General features: G+C 36.5%; 1 protein-coding gene across 10 annotated transcripts in view; it reads left to right on the top strand.

The window, feature by feature from the left end:
• LOC112058339 (plasma membrane calcium-transporting ATPase 3) overlaps positions 1-22,960 on the top strand; it is a 254,080-nt gene that overhangs the window by 192,465 nt on the left and 38,655 nt on the right. For all 10 annotated transcript variants that reach the window (XM_052889311.1, XM_052889313.1, XM_052889316.1 and 7 more), the window contains 5 exons: positions 4,937-5,137; positions 11,647-11,767; positions 12,744-12,909; positions 17,342-17,435; positions 18,738-18,854. In XM_052889311.1, the coding sequence (XP_052745271.1) occupies positions 4,937-5,137; positions 11,647-11,767; positions 12,744-12,909; positions 17,342-17,435; positions 18,738-18,854 (699 nt within the window). The remainder of the gene's footprint in view (positions 1-4,936; positions 5,138-11,646; positions 11,768-12,743; positions 12,910-17,341; positions 17,436-18,737; positions 18,855-22,960) is intronic.

Below are 22,960 nucleotides of genomic sequence, written 5' to 3'. Positions count from 1 at the left end.
GAATTACTCTGTATGAAAACATATATAGTTTTTATTTTTTATTTGAAAGAATATTAGCAATGCATTTCGGCTCTTATAAGTGGACTCGTCAACACCTTCAATCGGAAAGACTCCCGAGCACCCTGTATATTTGTCATTATGTAATTTTTTTTGTACATTTTGACATGTTTGAAAATCTGGGAACATAACAGTTTATATTTTTCGTTCCATTGATTAAAGGCGTTTAATAACACGGCACATTGTGTCCATTTTGGTCCGCTGCCAAAAATATATTATTTTTCCCCTTTTTTTCATAACAATCACCTTTTGTTGCTGTAAACATACACTATTTATGTCAGTTGAGACCAGCTCTGAATTGTTTATAAGTAGTTAGCGGCATATGTGATCAATACTGGGTGTATTTTCGTATCACCAACCGTTTAGAAGTACTTCTTTACGAGTTAAAGAAAGAGGCAAGAACTTATAATGATACCAGCCGACCTTCAGTTTCACCCGCGTAGTTCCCGTTCCCGTGAGAATACAAGGATATAATATAGTCTATGAGACGACTAAATAACGATGCTTTCTAGTGGTAAAAAAAATATCAAAATCGGTTTAGTAGATCCAGAGATAACCCCGTACAACATTACAAACTTTACCTCTTTATAATATTAGTTTAAACTACCCGTCATAATCACGAACAAAATTGTCTGTCATTTTCTGAGGAAAACGAGCTTACATTTGGTATATATCTTATACTAAACTAGAAGTTTTTGCCCGTTTTTTACACAATTCAATTACACAAGAAGGTATTTTTACGGAGCTCTTTAACCGACGAACACGATTACAACTATTTAACATCAATTCTGAGACAGTTTTTATAATCGCATTAGATCGTTGATCATCTTTGACAGAAAAGTAACGTCTAGCGAGGCAGGTCCTATACAATAATTGGTCTGAGACATATAATAGATGATGCCCTAGCAATTTGGCTTTAATGCAAGCATTATTATTCAATACAACACAACAGCTGCTGTGCTGAATAATAAACTTACAGAACTTATTGCTCCAATACACTTAACTTGTTTACCCTATACCTCGGGCGTTGTTGTTCTTAGTACACTCGTGCACCCGAAACAATGCCTTCTACATCAAACTGGTAATCCGTCTGATTTCTAGACAATCCAGCAAAACATTACTATAATAGACTAAGAGCCAGCCACAACCGGACTACTTTTTTTTAACACTTACAATACACACATCACTTACTTACATCACCCAAACGACGGCCTCCGTGGCGCAGTGGTATGCGCAGTGGACTTACAAGGCGGAGGTCCTGGGTTCGATCCCCGGCTGGGCTGATTGAGGCTTTCTTAATTTGTCCAGGTCTGGCTGGTGGGAGGCTTCGGCCGTGGCTAGTTACCACCCTACTGACAAAGACGTACCGCCAAGCGATTTAGCGTTCCGGTACGATGTCGTGTAGAAACCGAAAGGAGTGTGGATTTTCATCCTCCTCCTAACAAGTTAGCCCGCTTCCATCTTAGACTGCATCATCACTTACCATCAGGTGAGATTGTAGTCAAGGGCTAACTTGTACAAAATAAAAAATAAAAAAAACAGCCAAGCCACTGCTGGACATAGGCCTGTTGTATGGACTCCAAAAACGGTCTCAAGCCGCCAGCATCCAACGGTTTCAACGCCGCGTGGTTACACGCGTGTGGTTCCCGTTCACGTAGGAATACGGAAATAATATATAGCCTATAGTCTTCATCGATAAATGAGATGTCTAACACTGAAAGATTTTTTCTAATCGGACCAGTAGTTCCTGAGAATGGCGCGTTCAATCAAACACATAAAATCTTCAGCTTTATAATATTAGAATAGATTTAGAAACTACTATATAAATACTTATATAATGTTTAAATACACCCAATCTTTAGAGGAAAATATAAAAAAATACACTTCACACTTATACGGTTGAGGGGTTTGTACTTTGGATCCTTGAAACCTGCTACCTCCCAAAGCCACCACAATCCAAACTCCATAACTAATTACCATATTTACCTATCTATAGTAGGAGTATGAGCTGACAAACTTTCAGCTTATATAAAATTACGAAGGTCTGGCTGTCGCTGGCTCTTGGTCTATAACGTAAGACGGGGGCTTTTACGATGATTGAGATTCTCGTTTTTGTTTTAGTTGTACTGGAAGCGTAATATACATTGGATTATCTTTGTTTTCACGTGCACGTACCGTTGCATGCTTTATCTCTTTTGTAAAGAGAAACATGCAGTGTGAAATGCTTGTTATGGCCAGACCTACTTCTAAATGGACTAGCTAGTTTCCCTTACTTCATTATCATCATCATCATCAACAACATTGTTAGCCGATGGAAGTCCACCGCTGGACATAAGCTTCTTAAATGGACCTCCAAGCACAACGGTCTCGAGCCGCCAGCAACCAGCGGTTTCCTGCAATCCGCTTGATGTCCTCGGTCCACCTAGTGGGGGGTCGACCAACACTGCGCTTTCCGGTGCGGGGTTGCCATTCCAGCACCTTGAGACCCCAACGTCCATCGGCTCTTCGAACTATGTGGCCTGCCCATTGCCACTTCAGCTTCGCAACTTGCTAAGCTAAGTCAGTGACTTAGATCCGTCTGCGTCTTTTAGAGAAACTTTAAGAATAACGCTCGCTCGCATTCCCTTACCTACCAGTATTCAAATATGGAACGCGGTAGTGCGGGCTGCGCCCATCAGTGGCGTCCTTAACGTTTTTAACTGGGGTATGCACTATAAAATTGGAAAATTCCTTTTCCAACTACGTATTCTGTGGTCCAGCATAGGTTTTTATTGAGTCCATAAGGTAGGCAGCGCTTTTTGCATCTATGAAGTGCACGCCACTGTCTACCATTCCACATTGTTATACTTGATCAGTACCACATATTCCATTAAAGATCTATTCTATATCGTTTTGTAAATCAATTTACAATTCATCATATCAGCCGATGGACGTCCACTGCAGGACATAGGCCTTTTGTAGGGACTTCCAAACATCACGATACTGAGCCGCCTGCATCCAGCGAATCCCTGCGACTCGCTTGATGTAGTCAGTCCACCTGGTGGGGGATCGACCGACACTGCGCTTACTAGTGTGGGGTCGCCATTCCAGCACTTTGGGTCCCCAACGTCCATCGGCTCTTCCAATTTACAATTGTGCCTCCTTAACTAGCCGACGCGGTTTTGGATGACACTCACAAATAACGTAATTTTCTAGTGATAAAAGAATTTCCCAAATCGGTTCAGTAAATCCAGAAATGACCCCCTACAACACCACAAACTTTACCTCTTTACGATATTAGTATATCTGGCTATAACTAGTTCTCGTTCTTTAACACTATAAAAACCGGTGAGCTGCGATGAAAAATGTGAATGAAGTTACGGAAGATCGAAAATAGATCAATATCAATAATCGTAAAGCATAGAAGCCAATGAACGGGATCACTCATAACAACATTACAACTTGAGGATTTTGATGCATTTATATTGACGTGGTTCAGATGTGTTTGGTATCTAAGGTTTAAGGTTTAAGATGATATTTATTCTCATAAAATGGCTTAACCGCTAACATGAGAACGTAATTTTTAACTTAAATTAACTTATATTACTTCGCCATCATGTTTTTTGCTATTACTCACTCAATGCATTAGTTCAGTGACAATTATTTAAACTGCTGTGGATTACTTATTATGTAATCTGCTAGTTTAGTTTTAAATGCACTGAGTGAGTTTACATTTTTAATTGGTGTCGGTATTTTATTGTAAAATTTGGCTCCTTCATAGGTTGGGGTCTTTTTACCATAAGTTGTTCTCGTTACAGGTAAAGTAAGGAAACTGGCTCGACGAGTTTTATTTTTCCTTTTGGTGATAATTATATTTGTGTGGATCGTCTTGTTTAAAGATTTTTTTAATAAACATGCACGTGACATATATAAAGTTGATGAATATTCATAATTTTAGTTTCAATAAATAGCTTATTGGTGGATGTTCGGAAAGGATATTGGAAAAGTGTTTTTATTATTTTATTTTGAGCAGTTTGTAGTTGGGTTAATCTCGTTTTGGAAGCACTTCCCGATACCTCAATAAGATATATTAAATGTGGTTTAATTAAGGTATTATACACAGTCTAACGAAGCTCACGTGGAATACATCGTGTTAAATTTCTGAAAGTGCCAGACATTGCTGCTAATTTGCTCCTTAGGTATTCAATCTGAATATTCCAGTTAAGATCTACACAAGCTTATTACAATAATAACTTGAAAATAGTTTAAAAAAACTAAAAAACACTCTTTAAGCACGCACCAAAAATAACAATTGGATATAGGTCACGTGATATTTTTTTCGTATCCCATTCAGCAAACCCTTTCATTTAATACCCATATCATGAGGGTGCCTTTCAAATGGCCAATCCGCCATCTTGAATGTCCGTCATGTTGGATTTAAGTCACGTGACTATTTTTTTCGTATTTCTGACAGCAAACCCTTTCATTTGATACCCATATAGGAGGTGCATTTCAAATAGCCTGTCCGCCATATTGGATTTAGGTCACGTGACCATTTTTTTCGTATTCCTGACAGCAAAGTCTTTCATTTGATATCCATATCATTTCAATCAGCCGTCTTGGGGAGGCCGCCATGTTTAATTTGTAATGACGCTTCTTAGCTAGTCATGTATTGTCATCAGAACTCAGAGCGTTATTTACCAAGTTATGTTATTTCTTTTATCATAGTCTTAGAAAGAGTATTGTATGCCACTGCACGTAATTAGCCATTGTAGCACTCAAAACACTCATGTTACAATGGCCATCATTAGATACATGACAGTGACATAAATAACTATTTTCAAACGTCTCCTAACTAATGTGTTCATAGTTTTAACAGCAATTTCTCCATTGTCCACAGGTCTTAGCGGTTCAAAAGGTGACCTGCAACACAGGCGAGAGGTGTTCGGTTCGAACCTCATACCGCCGAAACCTCCCAAAACCTTCCTAACGCTGGTGTGGGAGGCGTTGCAAGACGTCACGCTTATCATATTGGAGGTCGCTGCCGTAGTCTCGCTAGGGTTGAGTTTTTACAAACCGTCCGAAGACGAAAGCGATCCTGGTGAGCATACTCCCTCATATTTATGGTGTTTTCTTTATTGGTTGTGTTTAGTTGTAAGCAGCTGTATAAAACACATTATGTTAACTTACGAGCATACATGTCATTATGAATATTATTTAAACGGGTACATACCACGATAAGACGACGAGATTTTTAATGTCGATATTTCGACCCAGTTGCATGGATCGTGGTCACGACGGGACTGTTAAATAATATTCATAATGAACAACCACGGAATAAGTTTAAAATCATTGTTAGATGTCGATGAAGCCTTGCAATTTTAACGGCTTTAATCAATTCGTTATAGAAATCGTCGTGATATTTTTTGTTGTTAAAATACATCTAGTAACAAAACTGGATATCTTTCATGTATTTTTAAATGGCCTTAATGAAGTAAATAGTTGTAGAAATCGTTGTGATATTTTTTTATTGTAAAAGTACATCTAGAAACAGAGGGCCTAGTGGCAGTTTGATACTGTTACTATCGCGTTAACGTAAACGCGAATTTCTAAGGAATTGAAACAACACCATCTATTGGCACTACTGCACAACTGTTTTATTTCCATAGAAATTCGCGTTTACGTTACGCGATAGTAACAATATGAAAACATTGAAAACTTTCAGAATACACAGAACTGGATATCATTCGTCTTTTTGACTAGTAATTAAAAGTAGTATTATGAGTAAATTTACTAACATTACGGACTCATACGTGACAAATACGTAAGAACTGAATGTTTTCCACTATATATACGTATTCGAAACAACTAAATAGACGTTTGATATTTAACCAAGTTATTTTCTTTTAAGATAATGTAACATGTAATAGTTATTTTTGTTAGTATTGCAATTACGGAGAAAAGCTTTAAACAGTCATTAGTAGAGTCGCGAATTTTTCCCAAACTAATGCTTTTTTTTATGCTACTATTAGTCCATTCACATGACATTCTGTCAGACGACTAAAAAAATTTAACGACCCACATTTGTGAATCTCAGCCAAATAGCTTCATTGCACGTCCCCGGAGGCCAAACAAAGTGTTGATACTATTGCCAGACCGAGTGAACTGGTACATATAATATAACCCATATAGTACAAGATCCGGCATAATAAATATATACCCTCATCTGTTATTTATTAGCGATAAAAATAATCACATAGACACATTGCATAGTGTAAAATTGCGGCCAGATATTGAATGATTAAAATTTTTACTAAATTTATTTACCTAATTCATTGGTTAATTGAAAAAATTGTACACTAGTTAAAAGAATATACCCAACAGAATTAAATATGTAAAGGTTGCCTGCTCTCATACTTCAACTGTGGGGTTGTTAAATATAAACAGTTCAGTATGTTATTTATATACCTTCATCAGTTATTTAGTCGTCTAATATGTCAAATACTAGCTCATTTTATGCTTAAAATTAAGGATAAAATGATCTAGTATTTGACTGTATTAAGTTGCCTTTGTTCTAGTTCATGGTTTACTAGATTTTAACCAGGCAATCTATGTGCAATGTGACAATGTGAATATTTTCCATCATTTATATCTCATCACTAATAAATAACAGATGAGAGTGTATATTTGTAATGCCGGATCTTAGACTAATAATGATATTTGATTATTATTGCAATGCTTGAAAACTCATCAAACTTTGCCCATAGTCACTGTCTTCACCCTATGATCAACGCATATCAATGTGAACATGATAGTTGGTAGGTAGTTAATTTAGTTGGTCATAGTCATTTAAGTATCAAATATTTAAAATCAAAAAAGCATTTAAATAGATAAACAAACAGTTAAATTAAGCGTCTTTCACACACAGTGTGCGCATTTTAAGTAACAGGCCCTGTAGCCAACGATCGCAAACGCTTTGAAAACTAGAAAAATGCATGGGAATGACATTTGCTACCGACAGGTCACGTGATCAAGATCTGTCATTCCCATACATTTTTCTAGTTTTCGAAGCGTTTGCGATCGTAGAAAGAGAATCGACGTGCCACTTAGCTACAAGGGCTGATGTTACGTTAAGCATCCAATGTCCTTAATGAGATGTAAATGAGAAATTTAGTAGAGCAGATTGGATTACCCAAAAGCCGACAAGTGAAAAGCAAACAGGGAAATGACGGTTTCGGAATTTTTTAAATTTAAATTTAGGAATTCTTGTCCAGTGTATGAAATTGAGTAATGAATGAAATGTAAAGTTATTCTATAACTCTTGTAAATATGACTGTTAACACAATTTTAGATTACCTAAAGGACAATGGCTAACTTCCAAACGAATTTTTGTTGATAAAAATATGCATAGTGAAACGTATAGATAATAAATTTCTGAACAGATTTATCTTAAGAATTACTATAACGGACTAACATACGGCACCACAGAACATTATAATAGATCTCTATTTTCTGTGTACAATGCGAAATGACACTGACAGGTGTCATATTGATTCTTTAAATTCTGTTGTTGCCATATTTTGATTAATAAAAGTGGGATTTTATATTATTTAAGATACTTGAAATAGGCCTTTTACTTGTTCATAAAAAAATCAAAGGATAGTATTTTATGTAGACTGAAATAGTTTACATTTTATTAAATTTTATTTTATTTTTTTTTTATGTTAAGAATTTCATAATCAGTTATCTGTTAATTAGTCAGTTACCTGGCCATTGTTCTTTGTTACAAAAATATTAAAATATCGCACATAAGCAGGAGAAAGGAGCACACATTGTAAATAATTGTAATTAATACGTGTGTTTTCTCTTTTCAATAACTATATGGAATCATTAGACGACCCTGGTAAGACACATGTGAATGTAAATAATGGTTTTCAATGTAAATCCCGCACCTTGCTCGATTTCCTAGTGTGTGCATTTGGTTTACCGACCTAACGGAAAACTTTACTCCCTGTGACGAATACTGTGTCGTTTGAGTTTGTAGCGTCTTCGTAATGTCTGTCAGTCCTCTGTCGTACTTCCTTCCTACCATGGTTTGTCATCTCGAATTTTATCACTGACAACTTCCGCGTTTCGAGATTCACTATCGAGAAAATGCGATTTGTTTGCTATTGAAGTTACGTTTGACTTTTTCGAGAAACCATGGTTACATAGGGCATGTTTAGTTGCTTACTTAAAGTAGAACACCTTTGAGTAGTGACCGCACCCCGGCTCTGTCCATTCCGATGTACTTCCCAGCCAAACGCTTCCCGGTAGACATAAGTTGATCTATAAACGTTGAGAGGTGTATTTACACAGATATTATATTTTAGAAGTCATACGCAATGTATAAAAGATGTCACGTAAATAGAGCGCTAATGGTTTATATGTCCATTGAATATAAACAGTTTACTGCACGGTTTATTAATTTTAATGTTTGAGTTAGATATTTATTGTGCCTTAATTGGTTAATAAAAAATTCGAATATATAAAACGAATATTTGTGCATAACAAGACATAGGAGTTCGAACCAGGCTAAATACATAAACAATAAACCACTTTGGTTACGGTCTATGAGATGACTTTAATATGTGTTTTTGTTCAGCTGATATTAGTAATCGTTATGGTTTTCAATTTGTTAAAGTTTGGGCGACATTATAGGTACCTACGTCCTAAGCACTATATACATATGTATATAGAGCTTAGGACGTAGGACGACTTTATGTGTACACAGCTTAAATGAGCATCAATAGATACTACATCTATACTAATATTATAAAGGGGAATGATTTTTGTGCGTTTGTTTGCAGAGAATAGGCTCGGAAACTCATGGGCATATTTTTAAAAATCTTTCATCAATGGAAAGTTTCATTATCAGCGAGTAATATAGGCAATATTTTTACGGAAACGGAAAATACGTGGGTAGGTGAATTAGCGGAAGTCTGCTAGTTTTAAATATAGCTACTTAGCTAGGTTACAAGTTAAGTTCTTCCGCATAATATGTTTTCTTTTACCATAAAGTCATTAGCGTTCTTTTTAAATGACTCGATTTATACTTGTATAGTAAGGCAAGGCTATGTGTAAATACTCCTTTACGTGACAATCTTTACGATTTTTATCTTCTTTTGTGTAACAAGTTTGCAATCTAAAAAAATCTCCTTAAAACTGTTCAAATAATAAAAACGAAACTAATTCAACCACTTTAAACAATATACTGTGTCACTTCAAGGTTTCTGTTTAATTTCACGATTAAATATAAGTTATGAGGCTAATAAATAAACGGTAATACATGATATAAAAATGTTATATTAAATACGTTTTTTTTTTTTGGTGTTTGTTGTACTGGGTTAATGAAAACAATACCACATCAAACCTTTTCTATTTTTAATTTTTAATCTACACGCAAACAAAACCTTTTCTGTCTACAATTTTCTTTGTTGTTTTATTGGTGTGAGCATAAAGAAAAACTACTTTACAGTGAGCGAATGTGAAACATTTTGCTTTAGCTGGTTTTCCTTTGTTTTCCGAAATGTTGAATTGGTAACAATGGAAATGGCGCAGTGGAAATCTGACATATTAATATTTGCTTAAAATTATTTAGTAATTCATAAATAATTAATTATTCTTCATGATGATAATTATTTATGATGGTTTTTCAAAGAAACAGGCACCTAAGTGCGTGACACTTGGAAAAACACAAAGTTTACTGCGAAAAACACAAACGATGCTTTCGAAAGATTAATTCAGTATAATTAATTATTCTCTTTGGTGATAATTATTTATGATAGTTTTTCGCTAAAATGTATTTTTCGAAGTAACACTTCGAAAAACACAAAGTTTACTTCGAAATACACAAATATTTTCGAAAGATTTGACACTTTAACTTTTCATATTGCATCTTTATTGAATGATGAAAAATAATTGCACATCTTCCAATTACACAATTAAATGAAAAGTAAAATCAGTGGCTTTTATTACAGGCAACTGTGTTAGCGAATAACCCGGTGAAACATCTGAGTACTAGTGTGAAATAATTCTTTTATTTCACACTTGAGAATTGTTATGAAATGAAGTTTTAATCAATTCGTTTATTTTACCAACACACACACATCTTCAAGTGTGCGTTTAAGCTTGCGTTCGTCCAATCACAACACGATTTAAAACACAGCCTTACGATTGGTCTGTTTTCAACAAGTTTTACACAAGCTTCAATGCATTAATGGTTTTTATGCATCAATGCATGCTCACAGCCATAGAATCGTTTTCGACTAATGAAACACTATAACGTGGTTATAAGAGCATAGTGAAATGAACCATATAATCTTTGTTTTATAGTTCATACTTCTGGACCACCAGAGTGTTACTAGAAAAACACAGAAAAATGATTACCTACGAGAAGAAGAAGTCTGCTGGTACTGAACCAGCAGACTTCTAATCTATGTTGTAGCTCGAGCATAAATAACTGAACAAGCAAATAAGGCAGCCTGTTTAGATGTAGTAGTATAAAGCTATCCATACACGTCATGCCGGCAGCGCTGCCGGCATAACGTCCGGTAAAACTCATCGTGTGTTGTGGGTCGCGAATTTTATTTCAAGTCTAGTTAGTCAAGTCTAGATAGTCTACCGAACGTCATACTGGCATCGCTGGAGGCATGTGGGTATATCGGACCGTGGGTGGTTAGCAAGCTTTACAGACAAGAGTTTGACAGTATAGAAAATGTTGGTGTGTAAAACTGAAGTAACATTCGTTATCGAAATGATTTTTTACCTGAACACACCTTCAAGTTTCTGTTTATTACACAAACTCGCTTAGTCTGTCACCCAACGCACTTCCCTGAATTAATTGACTATAATTATTACGAAGTAAATTAATTGCTATTTTGTTATATTGGGGAAATGGATACCTACCAATTAATGCAACAATGAATGATATAGCCTCAATAAATCTACAGCAAACGCCTAGATAGGGCCTTATTTATAAACATGGATTAGGATTAAAACCTCAAATTTCTTCAAAAGTGACCTGTAAACAGTAGTGATTTGGTCCACTTTACTTAGGAACTAGAGATTTAACATTACGCCAGCCACACACGATCAAGTTCACCATCAAGTTGGCAAGAGTTGTAAAAGTAGAAAATAATATTGAAATATGGTTATAAGGCTATGATTTCGATATTCTTTTTTCACTTTCATATTCCTAAGAGCTTGCAAAATTGACTGTAAAATTGATCGTTGGTGTTAAATCCCAGTAAACCTATCTTGCGCGCCACAACATATGTCGTGAAGACAAACCGACCAATAGCGAACCAGACATATCTGACTGGGAATCTCTTTCGTCGTAAAGATAGAGAGCGCGATATTACCGGTTCGGCCGCTATTGGTCGATTTGTGTTCACGAGATGCATCATGACGCGCATGTTAGGCTTTCTAGGCGTTAGACTATTGTAGTATCCACCCCTAGCACGAGCTGTTCTCTTAGTTGGAGGGAAATGGGGGAAAATTAGTATAGTTAAAAAAGGTTATATATATTTTTTAGTATTTACTATAATTGGTGATCATGGTGTGTTTCAGCGCATTTGGACGAAGAGGAGGGCCATTACCAGTGGATAGAGGGGCTGGCGATCTTAATATCTGTAATAGTTGTCGTTATAGTAACCGCATTCAATGACTACACGAAAGAAAGGCAATTTAGGTATGTACCTACACTAAACCCATACTAATATTATGCAAAGTCTGTTATATTTTTATGCTTACACCACTAAACAGATTTATACCAGCTACTCATGGTCAGTTTTACCGTCAAATCAAAATCGAAATTATATGGTTAATATTTAGGCATAGTTTATTTAGGCACTATTTAGTTAAGCATAAAATTTTTTACTTAATTACCCGACTGCAAGAAGGGTTATGTTTTTCGCGCGTATCTTGTATGTATGTATGTATGTAATATTCTTTATTACCTCATATCTTCCAAACCACTGAACGGATTTACGTAATTAGGATATCGTTAAATTTGTCTCAATAACCCAAGTGTTCTTAGATAGGTGAAATTAAAAAAAATAACAAGACGACTGTGAGACACTATAGACTCGAGGTGATTTTTTTTTCTAATATTGCAATATTGGTATCAAATTCAAGAGCTTTTTGTGAGGATTCTAAAATGGTACATCATGGCCATGTTAAAAAAAACTACAATTAGAAAAACGTTATTTATGTCGGGTTTTTTCATTTGTTTAATTAATTTATTTATTTGAGGTTATGATTTAGATATTGTTTTCACTGCCAACATTTCTAAACTCGCTGTAGGCATGACGGTAAATTTAATTGTGTATGAATTTTGGCACAGTGTTAAGTAGTGAATTTTTTTACTGTATTTACAGAATTTCAGTCGCAGTCGCGGGCGTCCGATAGTCTACAATATTGGTTAATAATAATGTACTAGCAGATGCGCCGCGATTCCAATCGCGCAGTACTCGTTCCTGTGGAAATACGGGGATAAAATAAAGCCTACACTCACAAATGACGTGGCTTTCTATTAGGAAAAGAATTTTCGAAATTGGTCCAGTATATACAGCGATTACCCTAGAACCTCACAAACTTTACCTCTTTACAATATTAGGTTTTATGTTTTTTAGATAAGTCTTAATTTACTATGTGTAACGTTCCAGAGGGCTACAATCTCGAATAGAAGGCGAGCACAAGTTTGCGGTGATAAGAAGCAGCGAGGTGAACCAAGTGCCCATAAGTGAGATCGTGGTCGGCGACATCTGTCAGATAAAGTATGGCGACTTGCTGCCAGCTGACGGCATCCTGCTGCAGAGTAACGACCTTAAGGTGCAGTATACTTACTTTGTTTGCTGATATCCTGGTACTTAGTATTGATGGTATGCATAAATGTATATCGAATCAACAAGGTGACCCAGTGCCCATAAGTGAGATCGTGGTCGGAGACATCTGTCAGATCAAGTATGGTTTTCCTTTAGACTCGCTTAGGTAACGATACTTAGACAGTTAAATCCTAATAATATTGATGATATATATATTATATAGAAGCAGCGAAGGGTAACTATTTGCTCTTAAGTGAGATCGTGGTCGGAGACATCTGTCAGATCAAGTATGGCTTCCCTTTTGACTCGCTTAGGTTGTGATCCTTAGACAGTTAGATCCTGATAATATTGATGGTATTTATCGAAGCAGCGAAGGGTAACAAATTGCTCATAAGTGAGATCGTGGTCGGAGACACTTTATAATATTAGTATAGATAAAATCACAGATGAGGGTATATATTTCTTATGCCGGATGTCGTACAATTAGTTCATGAATAGATTTAAATATTGGATACAAGTAAGACGCTACTTTGTGATTACAAAATGTAGATAATATTCAATTGCAAATTATGATTACAGATATGATTATGCCTTGCTGGTATAAGTTACCCAATAACACGTAAATACTCAGCAAGTATGTCTTTACGTACTTTTTTAGAAATTAAATATCACGTGTCTCAAACGGTGAAGGAAAAAACATTGTGAGGAAACCTTCACACCTGAGAATTTTACAAACTTCACGTGTCTGAAGTCTGCACATTGGGTCAGTGTGGGGGACTATTGGCCTAATTCCTCTCATTCTGAGAAAGAGACTCGTGCTCAACAGTGAGCCGAATATGGGTTGTTAATGATGATGATATCTTGACGTATATCTACTTGAACATTTTGTAAATTGCCTCGTTGGTCCAGTGGTTAGTCTGTGGCTTCGAATCACAAGGTTCTAGGTTCAAGTCCCGGGTCAGGCTATATATTCCTGCCTCTAACAGCACTTTAAACCGTAGGTCCCGGTCATCATCATTATCATCTGATAATGATCGTTATAAAGTCAAATACTAGAGGGCGATGGGTATAAAATAAAGCTCCATATCCTCTCTGCCAAAGTCCCAAGGTGCTGGAATGAATGATGACCCCACACCGGAAAGCATAGTGTTGATCGACCCCCAATTCGGTGGACCGAGAACATGAAACGGGTTGCAGGGAGCCGCTGGATGCTGGCGGCTCGAGATCGTTGTGCTTGGAAGTCCATGCAAGAGACTTATGTCCAGCAGTGGACGTCCATCGGCTGATGATGATGATGATGATGATCCACTCCTATAGGGTGGTAGTGCCAGCCCCCTTAGCTCAGTAGCAAGTAGTCGATTCTCTTTCTACGATCACTAACGCTTCGAAAACTATAGAAAGATGTATGGGAATGACGTTTGCTTTCGACAGGTCACGTGATCAAGATCTGCCATTCCCATACATTTTTCTAGTTACCGAAGCGTTAGCGATCGTAGAAAGTGAATCAACGGTCTACTTGGCTAGGGGGGCTATTAAAATACTCTGATAATGATGTTATTTGTATTTCTACTGGTATAGAGAATGAGTTTTCTCGCTCCAATATTGATCGTTTTAAAATATTTTCAAGTGTTGGTAGGTACAGTTATTTCTGGTGGAATATTTTTTTAACTGGTTGATTATTTCGATGCTATGCGCGGATACATTCACTAATGAGGTGATTATTTTTAGCCAGAAATCGTTGAGCGTAACAGAGGAGGTCATCGTAACGCAATTATGTTTTTTTAGCTGACATAATTTAAACTGTGATGACATATTATATGTACCGATTTGAAGGTCAAGATTAAGTGGTATATTAGGTACTATACATTTATGTAGATCTGATAAGATTCCTGTATCCAATGGCAGGCGTCCACATCGTACGTAATTTTTGTATAGAAAGTAATACAAGTGCGTCCACTGATCGGAATCTATCGGATCGGATCTAACAGATTTTATCTATCGTAAAATTAATAATCCGTTTGATGCGAAGCGTCCGATACGTACGATGCGGATCAGTGGACGCCTGACATTATCGAGTTGCCTAGTATTAATTTTCATTTACGTTACATTAGTGAAATACAGTGTAACGGTTTATAGCTTTTTTCTAATTGTGTAAGTGCCTTAGGCTTATTAATGGAACCTCAGCGGCGTCACCAGAGGGTTTGGGCGCGCGCAGAAGCATAGCCTGATAGGGCTCGAAGGCAGGAGCAGAGTGGAACAAACCTCTAATAGGCCGTACAAACTACTTTAGTATTTTAGGAGAGTACAAACAATTTTTGGATTTACCGCTCAAAAATTGTTCGACTAAAATACTGAAGTAGTCCGAACTAGGCCTAAGGGCGTCTCCTCTGACTCGGACCTCGGTCTAAGGTGTTTTGGCCTGAGTGTATCAGTCCGGGCGCCCCTGAGATCGTGAGTTAAAAAGCCCACGTCTGGGTGATGTCAGATATCGGGGACCTCGTCTTCGCCGGCGAAGACGCTGTGCAGCTTGTGTTTGTGTTGCCTGGGAAGCATTGTCGGTCGTTATGGCATCGTCAGGATCATAAAAGACTTGTTTTGGGCGTCTAGATCTACAATCGGCGTTGGAATGGGGGTTGAAGTTGCAAGCCTCAACCACAAGCTGGTTGGGATCTCTCAAAATAAGTTTTCGAGAGCTGTTTCATATATTGGGCTCTTGTGGGGAGAGCTAGTATCTTCTCTAGATCTAGGTCTCTTTCCTAGATGTAGGTCTCTTTTCTAGATCTGGGTCTCTTCTCTGGATGTAGGTCTCTTCTCTAGATCTAGGTCTAGTCGTTAACACCAAGGGACTCCAAAAATAGTGAAATACAAATAAACGGTTTATCGCATGTCGGTTTCTTTGGTAGGCATTCAATTACCTCCACGATCGTCGCTCGCTCGCCCGACCCCCTGTTAGGACGACGTTATCGATGTAATTACTGATAAGAGGTGTACGTTTACCTGCGAGGGGTCGAGTGCTTATCATATCGCTAGCCTTCCGAATTTGGCCCCCGAATTATAATTTTAACGATACATTTAATCCAAAATAAAATATACACAATTTTATCTAGTAATACTTGTTGTGCCTTGCGGATTTACTTAAGTAGATCTGTTCTTGACTATTACTAAGAGAGTCCATGATCATTTTTTTTTATTTTTTTATTATTTACAAGTTAACCCATGACTACAATCTCACCTGATGGTAAGTGATGATGCAGTCTAAGATGGAAGCGGGCTAATTTGTTAGGAGGAGGATGAAAATCCACACCCCTTTTGGTTTCTACACGACATCGTACCGGAACACTAACTCGCTTGGCGGAACGTCTTTATCAGTAGAGTGGTAACTAACCGCGGCCGAAGCCTTCCACCAGCCAGACCTGGACCAATTAAACCTGCACCCAAAGTCACAAGCCTCAGTCACTGCTCGAAGTTATTACCTATCTACCACTAGGTACGCCGCGCGGTTTCACCCGCGTGGTTCCTGTTCCCGTAGGAATGTGGGGATAATATACAGCCCATAGCCTTCTTCGATAAATGGGCTATCTAACACTGAAAGAATTTTTAAAATCGGACCAGTAGTTCCTGAGATTAGCGCGTTGAATCAAACGAACTCTGCAGCTTTTATAATATTAGTATAGATTTTGAGGATTTATTTGATTAAATTCTTGGTGAGAATTGTAAGACTTTCATTTAATTATTGTCTTTTACCCTTTTAATCTACTTCTAATATATAAAATTCTCGTGTCGCGGTGTTCGAACTTGAACTCCTCCGAAACGGCTCGACCGATTTTTGTGATCCTTAGCGTGATTGTCGGCCAGGGTGGAGAATCGGCCAACATCTATTTTTCATCCCCCTAAATGTTAAGGGTAGTCCACCCCTAAATTTTTTTTTTTATTTTTAGGCAAAATTTTTTGTTTTTATTTTTTTATGACACAGCATACAAAAATACATACAACCCTAAATTTTCACCCCTCTACGATCAACCCTTATATTTTATTTGTTAATTAAAAACTATAATTTTTTTTGGTAAAATTTTTTTTTATTTTTTGATGACTTACAATAAAAAATCTCATAATACTTTCAATTTTTCACCCCTCTACGATCAACCCCTATTTAGGGTAGGGGTAGGGTAGGGGTAGGGTAGGGGTAGGGTAGGGGTAGGTTAGGGGTAGGGTAGGGGTAGGTTAGGGGTAGGGTAGGGGTAGGGTAGGGGTTGGGTAGGGTAGGGGTAGGGTAGCTGTAGTTGAAAGTTTACATCGAGTTTCACGCGGACGAAGTCGCGGGCATCCGCTAGTATATGTATAATAGTATAGTATGCCTAATAGTATAGTATGCCTATACAGGTATTAATAATAAAGTCTTACTTCATATATTTTACCTGTATTATATTTGTTACTTACAGATTGACGAGTCATCTCTCACGGGAGAATCGGACCATGTTAAGAAGGGTGAATCTTTTGATCCCATGGTGCTATCCGGTACTCACGTTATGGAAGGTATGAATCACCATTCACCACCATAAGGTTGCAGCATTACAAGAGACCCCTCAATTCTTGTAGTAGGTACTCGAGCTCGTCTCCTCCCATAGAAACCATGCTATTTGCGGTCCAGTTTTACTCTTTGGGTACACGGGACCCTAAAAAACTAATTTAAAAAGATTACAGTCCCTAATAATAATAATAATAATAAAATTTATTTATTCAGCTTAAGACTGGACAGAAATAGTTAAAACTAAATTAACTTAAAAATGAAGATAATTATAACTAAAAAAACACGACTGCACTTCTGGGCAAATAGTGCCTCCCGATGTGCAGCCTCTATGTTATTCTATTCAATTTATTCTCTATACGTATAGTCTACCTAATACAGTTTATATTTAAATATATATATTTTTATCTCAGCTGAAAAGGTCGCTGCCTCAGCATGGTGCTGCAGTGTTTGCAACTGCAACGCTGATTTTCAGGCACGAACCTTGGTGGCGTCACGACTCGACAGGGAAACAATTATAAAAGAGAAAAATAAAATAAAAAAGTAAATAATAAAATACACAAATACAGAAATAATACAAATGAAATGAAAAATAAAAAATATAGTATAAGTCAAGAGTCATCCAAGCTATTTATAAATTAAGAGTATATGGTAGGCATATTATTAAAATGAGACAGCTTAATACGAAATACCTAAAAAACTAACTTGAAAATTATCGCTTACTCTACGGTAGTGGTAGGGGTATGATTGAGTAGGGGTATAGTTGGGTAGGTGGGAGTAGGGTAGGGGTAGGATTTCACGCGAACGAATTTGCGGGTGTCCGCTAGTATAAATGCTTTTTTAACGTTACTCGATATGTACTGTTTGTAAATGTAGAAAACGCATGTCATTTCATAACTCATTTTGAATATGTTTGTTGTTAAACAGTGCACATCAAATACGGCTTAAGTAGGTTTAATGATGTAAAAAGCCTCAATAGCTCATCGGTAAGAGCGGTCGGAATCATCACCGAGGGGTGGTGGTTCGATCCCCGCCCCGTTGGTCTATTGTCGTACCCATTATTAATACAGTGTTTCCCGACTAGTTGGAGGGAATGGGAATATTGGTCATATTATAAAAGATATGGCCTCTTGGTCATATTATATAATATTCTTTTTAAAAAAATTTTGATTACCTAAAAACTTTGATGTATTCGTGAATATTATAATTTATAATGTAGGTAGGTAGATACTTGACCATCGCTTGACTATGCAACTGTCAATCAAACTTAAATTAAACCAGTCTAATCATAGATTTTATGAAAATTCCAGGCTCAGGTAAAATGTTGGTGACGGCGGTAGGTGTGAACTCGCAGGCGGGCATCATCTTCACTCTGCTGGGCGCGGCGGTGGACAAGCAAGAGAAGGAGATAAAGCAGATGAAGAAAGGTCAGGATCCCACCCCGGTGGCTGCACTCTTAATAGTCATACTTAGAGTTTTGATAGGTTCTTTTGTTACGTCACACAAAAAAAAACCAAACCATAACCATTTGCGAAATACATAATGCATAAATAAAACGGTAGACCATTGACCTCTTATAATAAAAGGACGCACAATCATGTAGAAAATTTCACTTAAAAACTGGCCAATTTTGCTTTGACACTTTTAGAATTTGGATAGAAGCAGGCGTTACTTTGCGGAAGTTCATCATGATTATATAATGATTTTTTATTTTGCTATCCTCAGGATAGTGCAATTGCACGTTGTAGAGTCAATATCTCCTGAGGATGCTCCGGTTTCGGGGTGAAACGTACGTAGAGAGTATTTTGTCGGACCTGGGTGACGTTGTCGCATGGGTTCGTTGACTTTTCGCGGAGGATAGCAAAATAAAGAAATCATTATATAAGTTTTAGAATTGAATTATTGGTAAAAAAGATATACTTATAGGCTTTTAAATATAGTCCAATATTCAATAAAATCCTTAAAGATTGAGTTTCAGGTTGAATTTGCAAATGTGACCACTTGAATTGAGTGCCAAGAAGTTGTGTTTGGCACTCATTGAGTGGGGACGTTTTTTGTTCGCTGATTGTGCATCCACTTTTTAATAGGAGATCGATGTGGTAGACACATATTATCTTATATCATCAGTAATGTTTGAATCTAATACAATTTATTAATAACTTGAAAGTAATTATCTTGAAAACTAAAATATTACAATAGAAATTGTTATTGAATTTACAACGGAATCTCTTGTGTGACGTAAAAATATGGCCGTTTACCCCCTAGTTTGATTTAGATACTTTTTCTGGCATCGGTTTTTGATAGAACCCAAAATATACAACATCTGGTATATTATCATACACAAAGCCGAAAGGATTTTGATTCACGGTATTTTAAGCTTTAATATATTCCTTCAGAAATCGGTACCAGAAAAGTCTCCCCAAAAATACATCATAAATAAACAACATAAGTAAGCCCTCGTCTGCGTAGTATACAGGATGCGTTTAGGGGAGGGGGGATTTAGATTCACAATAGCGCCTATACTTCTCCCCCCCCTTTATCGTCACATACCCCAAACCTTGCAGGCGAAGACGCAATGCGGACGGGTTACAACTAAAGGGGAACTAGCCTGTACTTCTCGCTCTCAGACCAAATTACCTTTGGACTTGTATCGCACCCAAATTAACCAATTGTCCACAAACCAACCAAACACTACCAAAATTGTCTGACATTTTTCATACATCGAAATATTGAACACCAAAAAAAAATATCCTGTGCCCTTACACTACACACAACTTTCTGTTTGGTGTCACAGACAGTCATATAATATCTTAGATGGGATGTACTGTTTATGACACTAAAATGAAAAATTTACTTTCTTTCTTTTTTATTTATTTATATATTTACGTACACTTACAATATACATAATTACAGAGACATACACAAATAATATATAAATAGCTCACATTGACTTATATGTACATCTATGACAAGTGCTTACATCATTCACTAAAAAAACTTCATTCCTTCTTTCTAACTATAAATTTAAACCGTAAAAACACACGAGTAATTTTGACACAATGAAACATCGATTCTATAGACGCAGTTTGCTTCTACACGTTAGATCGTGATCATATACAGACAGAGGGGTAACGTCTAGCAAGGCAGGTTCTATGGTAATTGGTCTGAGTTCTCCGAAGACTCAATGGTGGGAAGGGTTACAACTAGTGAGTGAGACAGTGCACCTATAGCTCTCGATCCCTTTATCGTCACATACCCTGTAGTACGCGGACGAGGTCTCATTAATGTAGTTTGTCTATTAATTGCAAATTACTTAGTATTATAAAATACATCGCTCATTTAGTGAATAGAAACTATGAAGTTGTAACCAAGCTTGAGCTTCTGAACGCTTCTAGCGCTGAATATTCTATTTTGTGATGATATGACTTTGGTTTTTGTGACAGGCAGGACAGTTTGTGTGTGTGCTGGAGGAGTGTTAGCAAAACAGGAACTTGTCAAGTTATTGTAAATAATTTGACTATTTATTTGATTAATAAATTAACATCTGTTATTAAAAATAAATCAAGAAGCTTTAGCTTACAAGCCATTTTGAAACGTCAAGTTTGACTATACTCAGATGCACAATTATCCGACCTCTTTAATATGACGCGAGTATATTAAAGTGGGCGGATAATTGTGCCTCTGAGTATATTTGTAGAAAATCTGCAACAGGTTCGGAAGACAGGTTCTGCAGAGAAGACTTTTCTTCCTTCTCTTTTACCATCCTAATAATTTGAAAATGTGTTTCTGTTTTGCTGACCTTTCGGTTTACACAGACGAGCCGCATTGTCACTTTGTTACTACAACCAACGCTAAATATTCATCATAAAATGGAATATCTATACTTTATTGATGGATTGTTTTGTCAACCACACTACCAATATAGTGGGCTTGGGTTATTTGTCTAAATGAGCAATGTACTGTTATGCTTGATATTTAGGGGAATATCAGATGATGGTATTGACAAGTGAAATGATAAATTATTTACGGGTTAAACAAAAAAATATATAAAAGTTACAAAATATAAAAAATAAAAAATTTTTAATTAGTAAAGCGGTTGACCTTGAAGGCCATCCCTGCAACTCGCTAATGTTGAGTTCAAAGCATTCCAAATATCGCTTTTAAGTGTAAATTTTAATCTTTGAGATTTCTCTAAATTGTTAATAAAATGTTAGTTAAGTGCAAATTGGTTCACATAGTATTGGACATGTAAATAAGACCTGATTTATTAGTTATACTTACTGATGAAAAATAACTTGTAAAAATTTCCAAAATTTGATTGTAATATGTGTGCAATCATAATAATTCTTTTTTTTTTCGATTTTTGAAATACAATTATATCAATATCTTATCTACTTAGTACTAGCGGGAAGTTAAAAATAACCTGTACCTACTTCCTCTATTGTGTGAACTATCGCAATCGTCACTTAGTTATAATACATAGATATATAAAATCTATCGCTTGTCATACAATCATCATGGCAACCCGAGTGTAGTTGCATATAGTGTGTCATGACGACATACATCCCCCTCCCCCATTGCCACTGCACTCTCCCCAACGGTGTGAAACTAAACTGGTGAAACTTATTTTTTTGAATTAAAAAAAAAAATTGGGAATGATACAAAATTATCTTACTTTCCCTTCAAAGTACGATTCAAATGCCCCTTAATATGCCTAAAATAGATTTATTAAAAATATCATTAACCTAATTTAGATAAGCCTTTAACCTTAAGTAATATTCCTTTTTTTCTACAACTTGTGTTTACTAAGGGTTCATTATAAAATAATATAATATTTGCCTTTGTAAACAAGGCTAACAAAATTTTACGTTAGTATATTTTACATTGCAACTTCATTGTTGTAAAATTGAAGCCGAGTTTGGGGAATAGCCTAGAATTTTTTGTCCACTGCTGGACATTTTATCAAGGCCTTTTATAGACATCTAAACATCATTTTCCTGAGCCGAGACTGTAATTAGGGACTCGTAAGGTCTATATTTTTAAATGAGTAATTCAGTGGAGTTCACCCGGACAGTCTGAGTTTTAGAGGAGACTCCCTTAGAGAGTCGTTCCGCTCATCTCTTCTTCTCCTTCTGCCTTCGGGCCCCATAGGCGATGCTTCTGCGCTCGCCCAGACCCCTCGGTAACGCAGCTGAGGTCCTATCAAAGAGCCTTCGGCACTTTCACAATCAGAAAAAATAATTGGACGTCATGCCACAAAAGATTGTCTCGTATTAATTGTCATACTAAATATTTGCATATTATTTTTTTTAACTGTTTCTCTTTTATTACACCCGTTGTATTAGATGACCTAAACAAAACAAGAACGAAATTACTCAAATCTAAGGCTAAAACAAATATCAGTTACTTATGTTATAAGAAAGGCCACATGTTTCACCAGTTCAGTATCTGACATGAGATTATTTTATTTTGTAAGCGACAAAAAAATTCAAATATGGTTATGAAATTTTTACTTTTCCCACGGTCTTGTTGA

The sequence above is a fragment of the Bicyclus anynana genome, chromosome 25, assembly GCF_947172395.1.
Source record: "Bicyclus anynana chromosome 25, ilBicAnyn1.1, whole genome shotgun sequence".
Classification (NCBI taxonomy): domain Eukaryota; kingdom Metazoa; phylum Arthropoda; class Insecta; order Lepidoptera; family Nymphalidae; genus Bicyclus; species Bicyclus anynana.
This window is presented reverse-complemented; position numbering and strand designations above follow the sequence as displayed.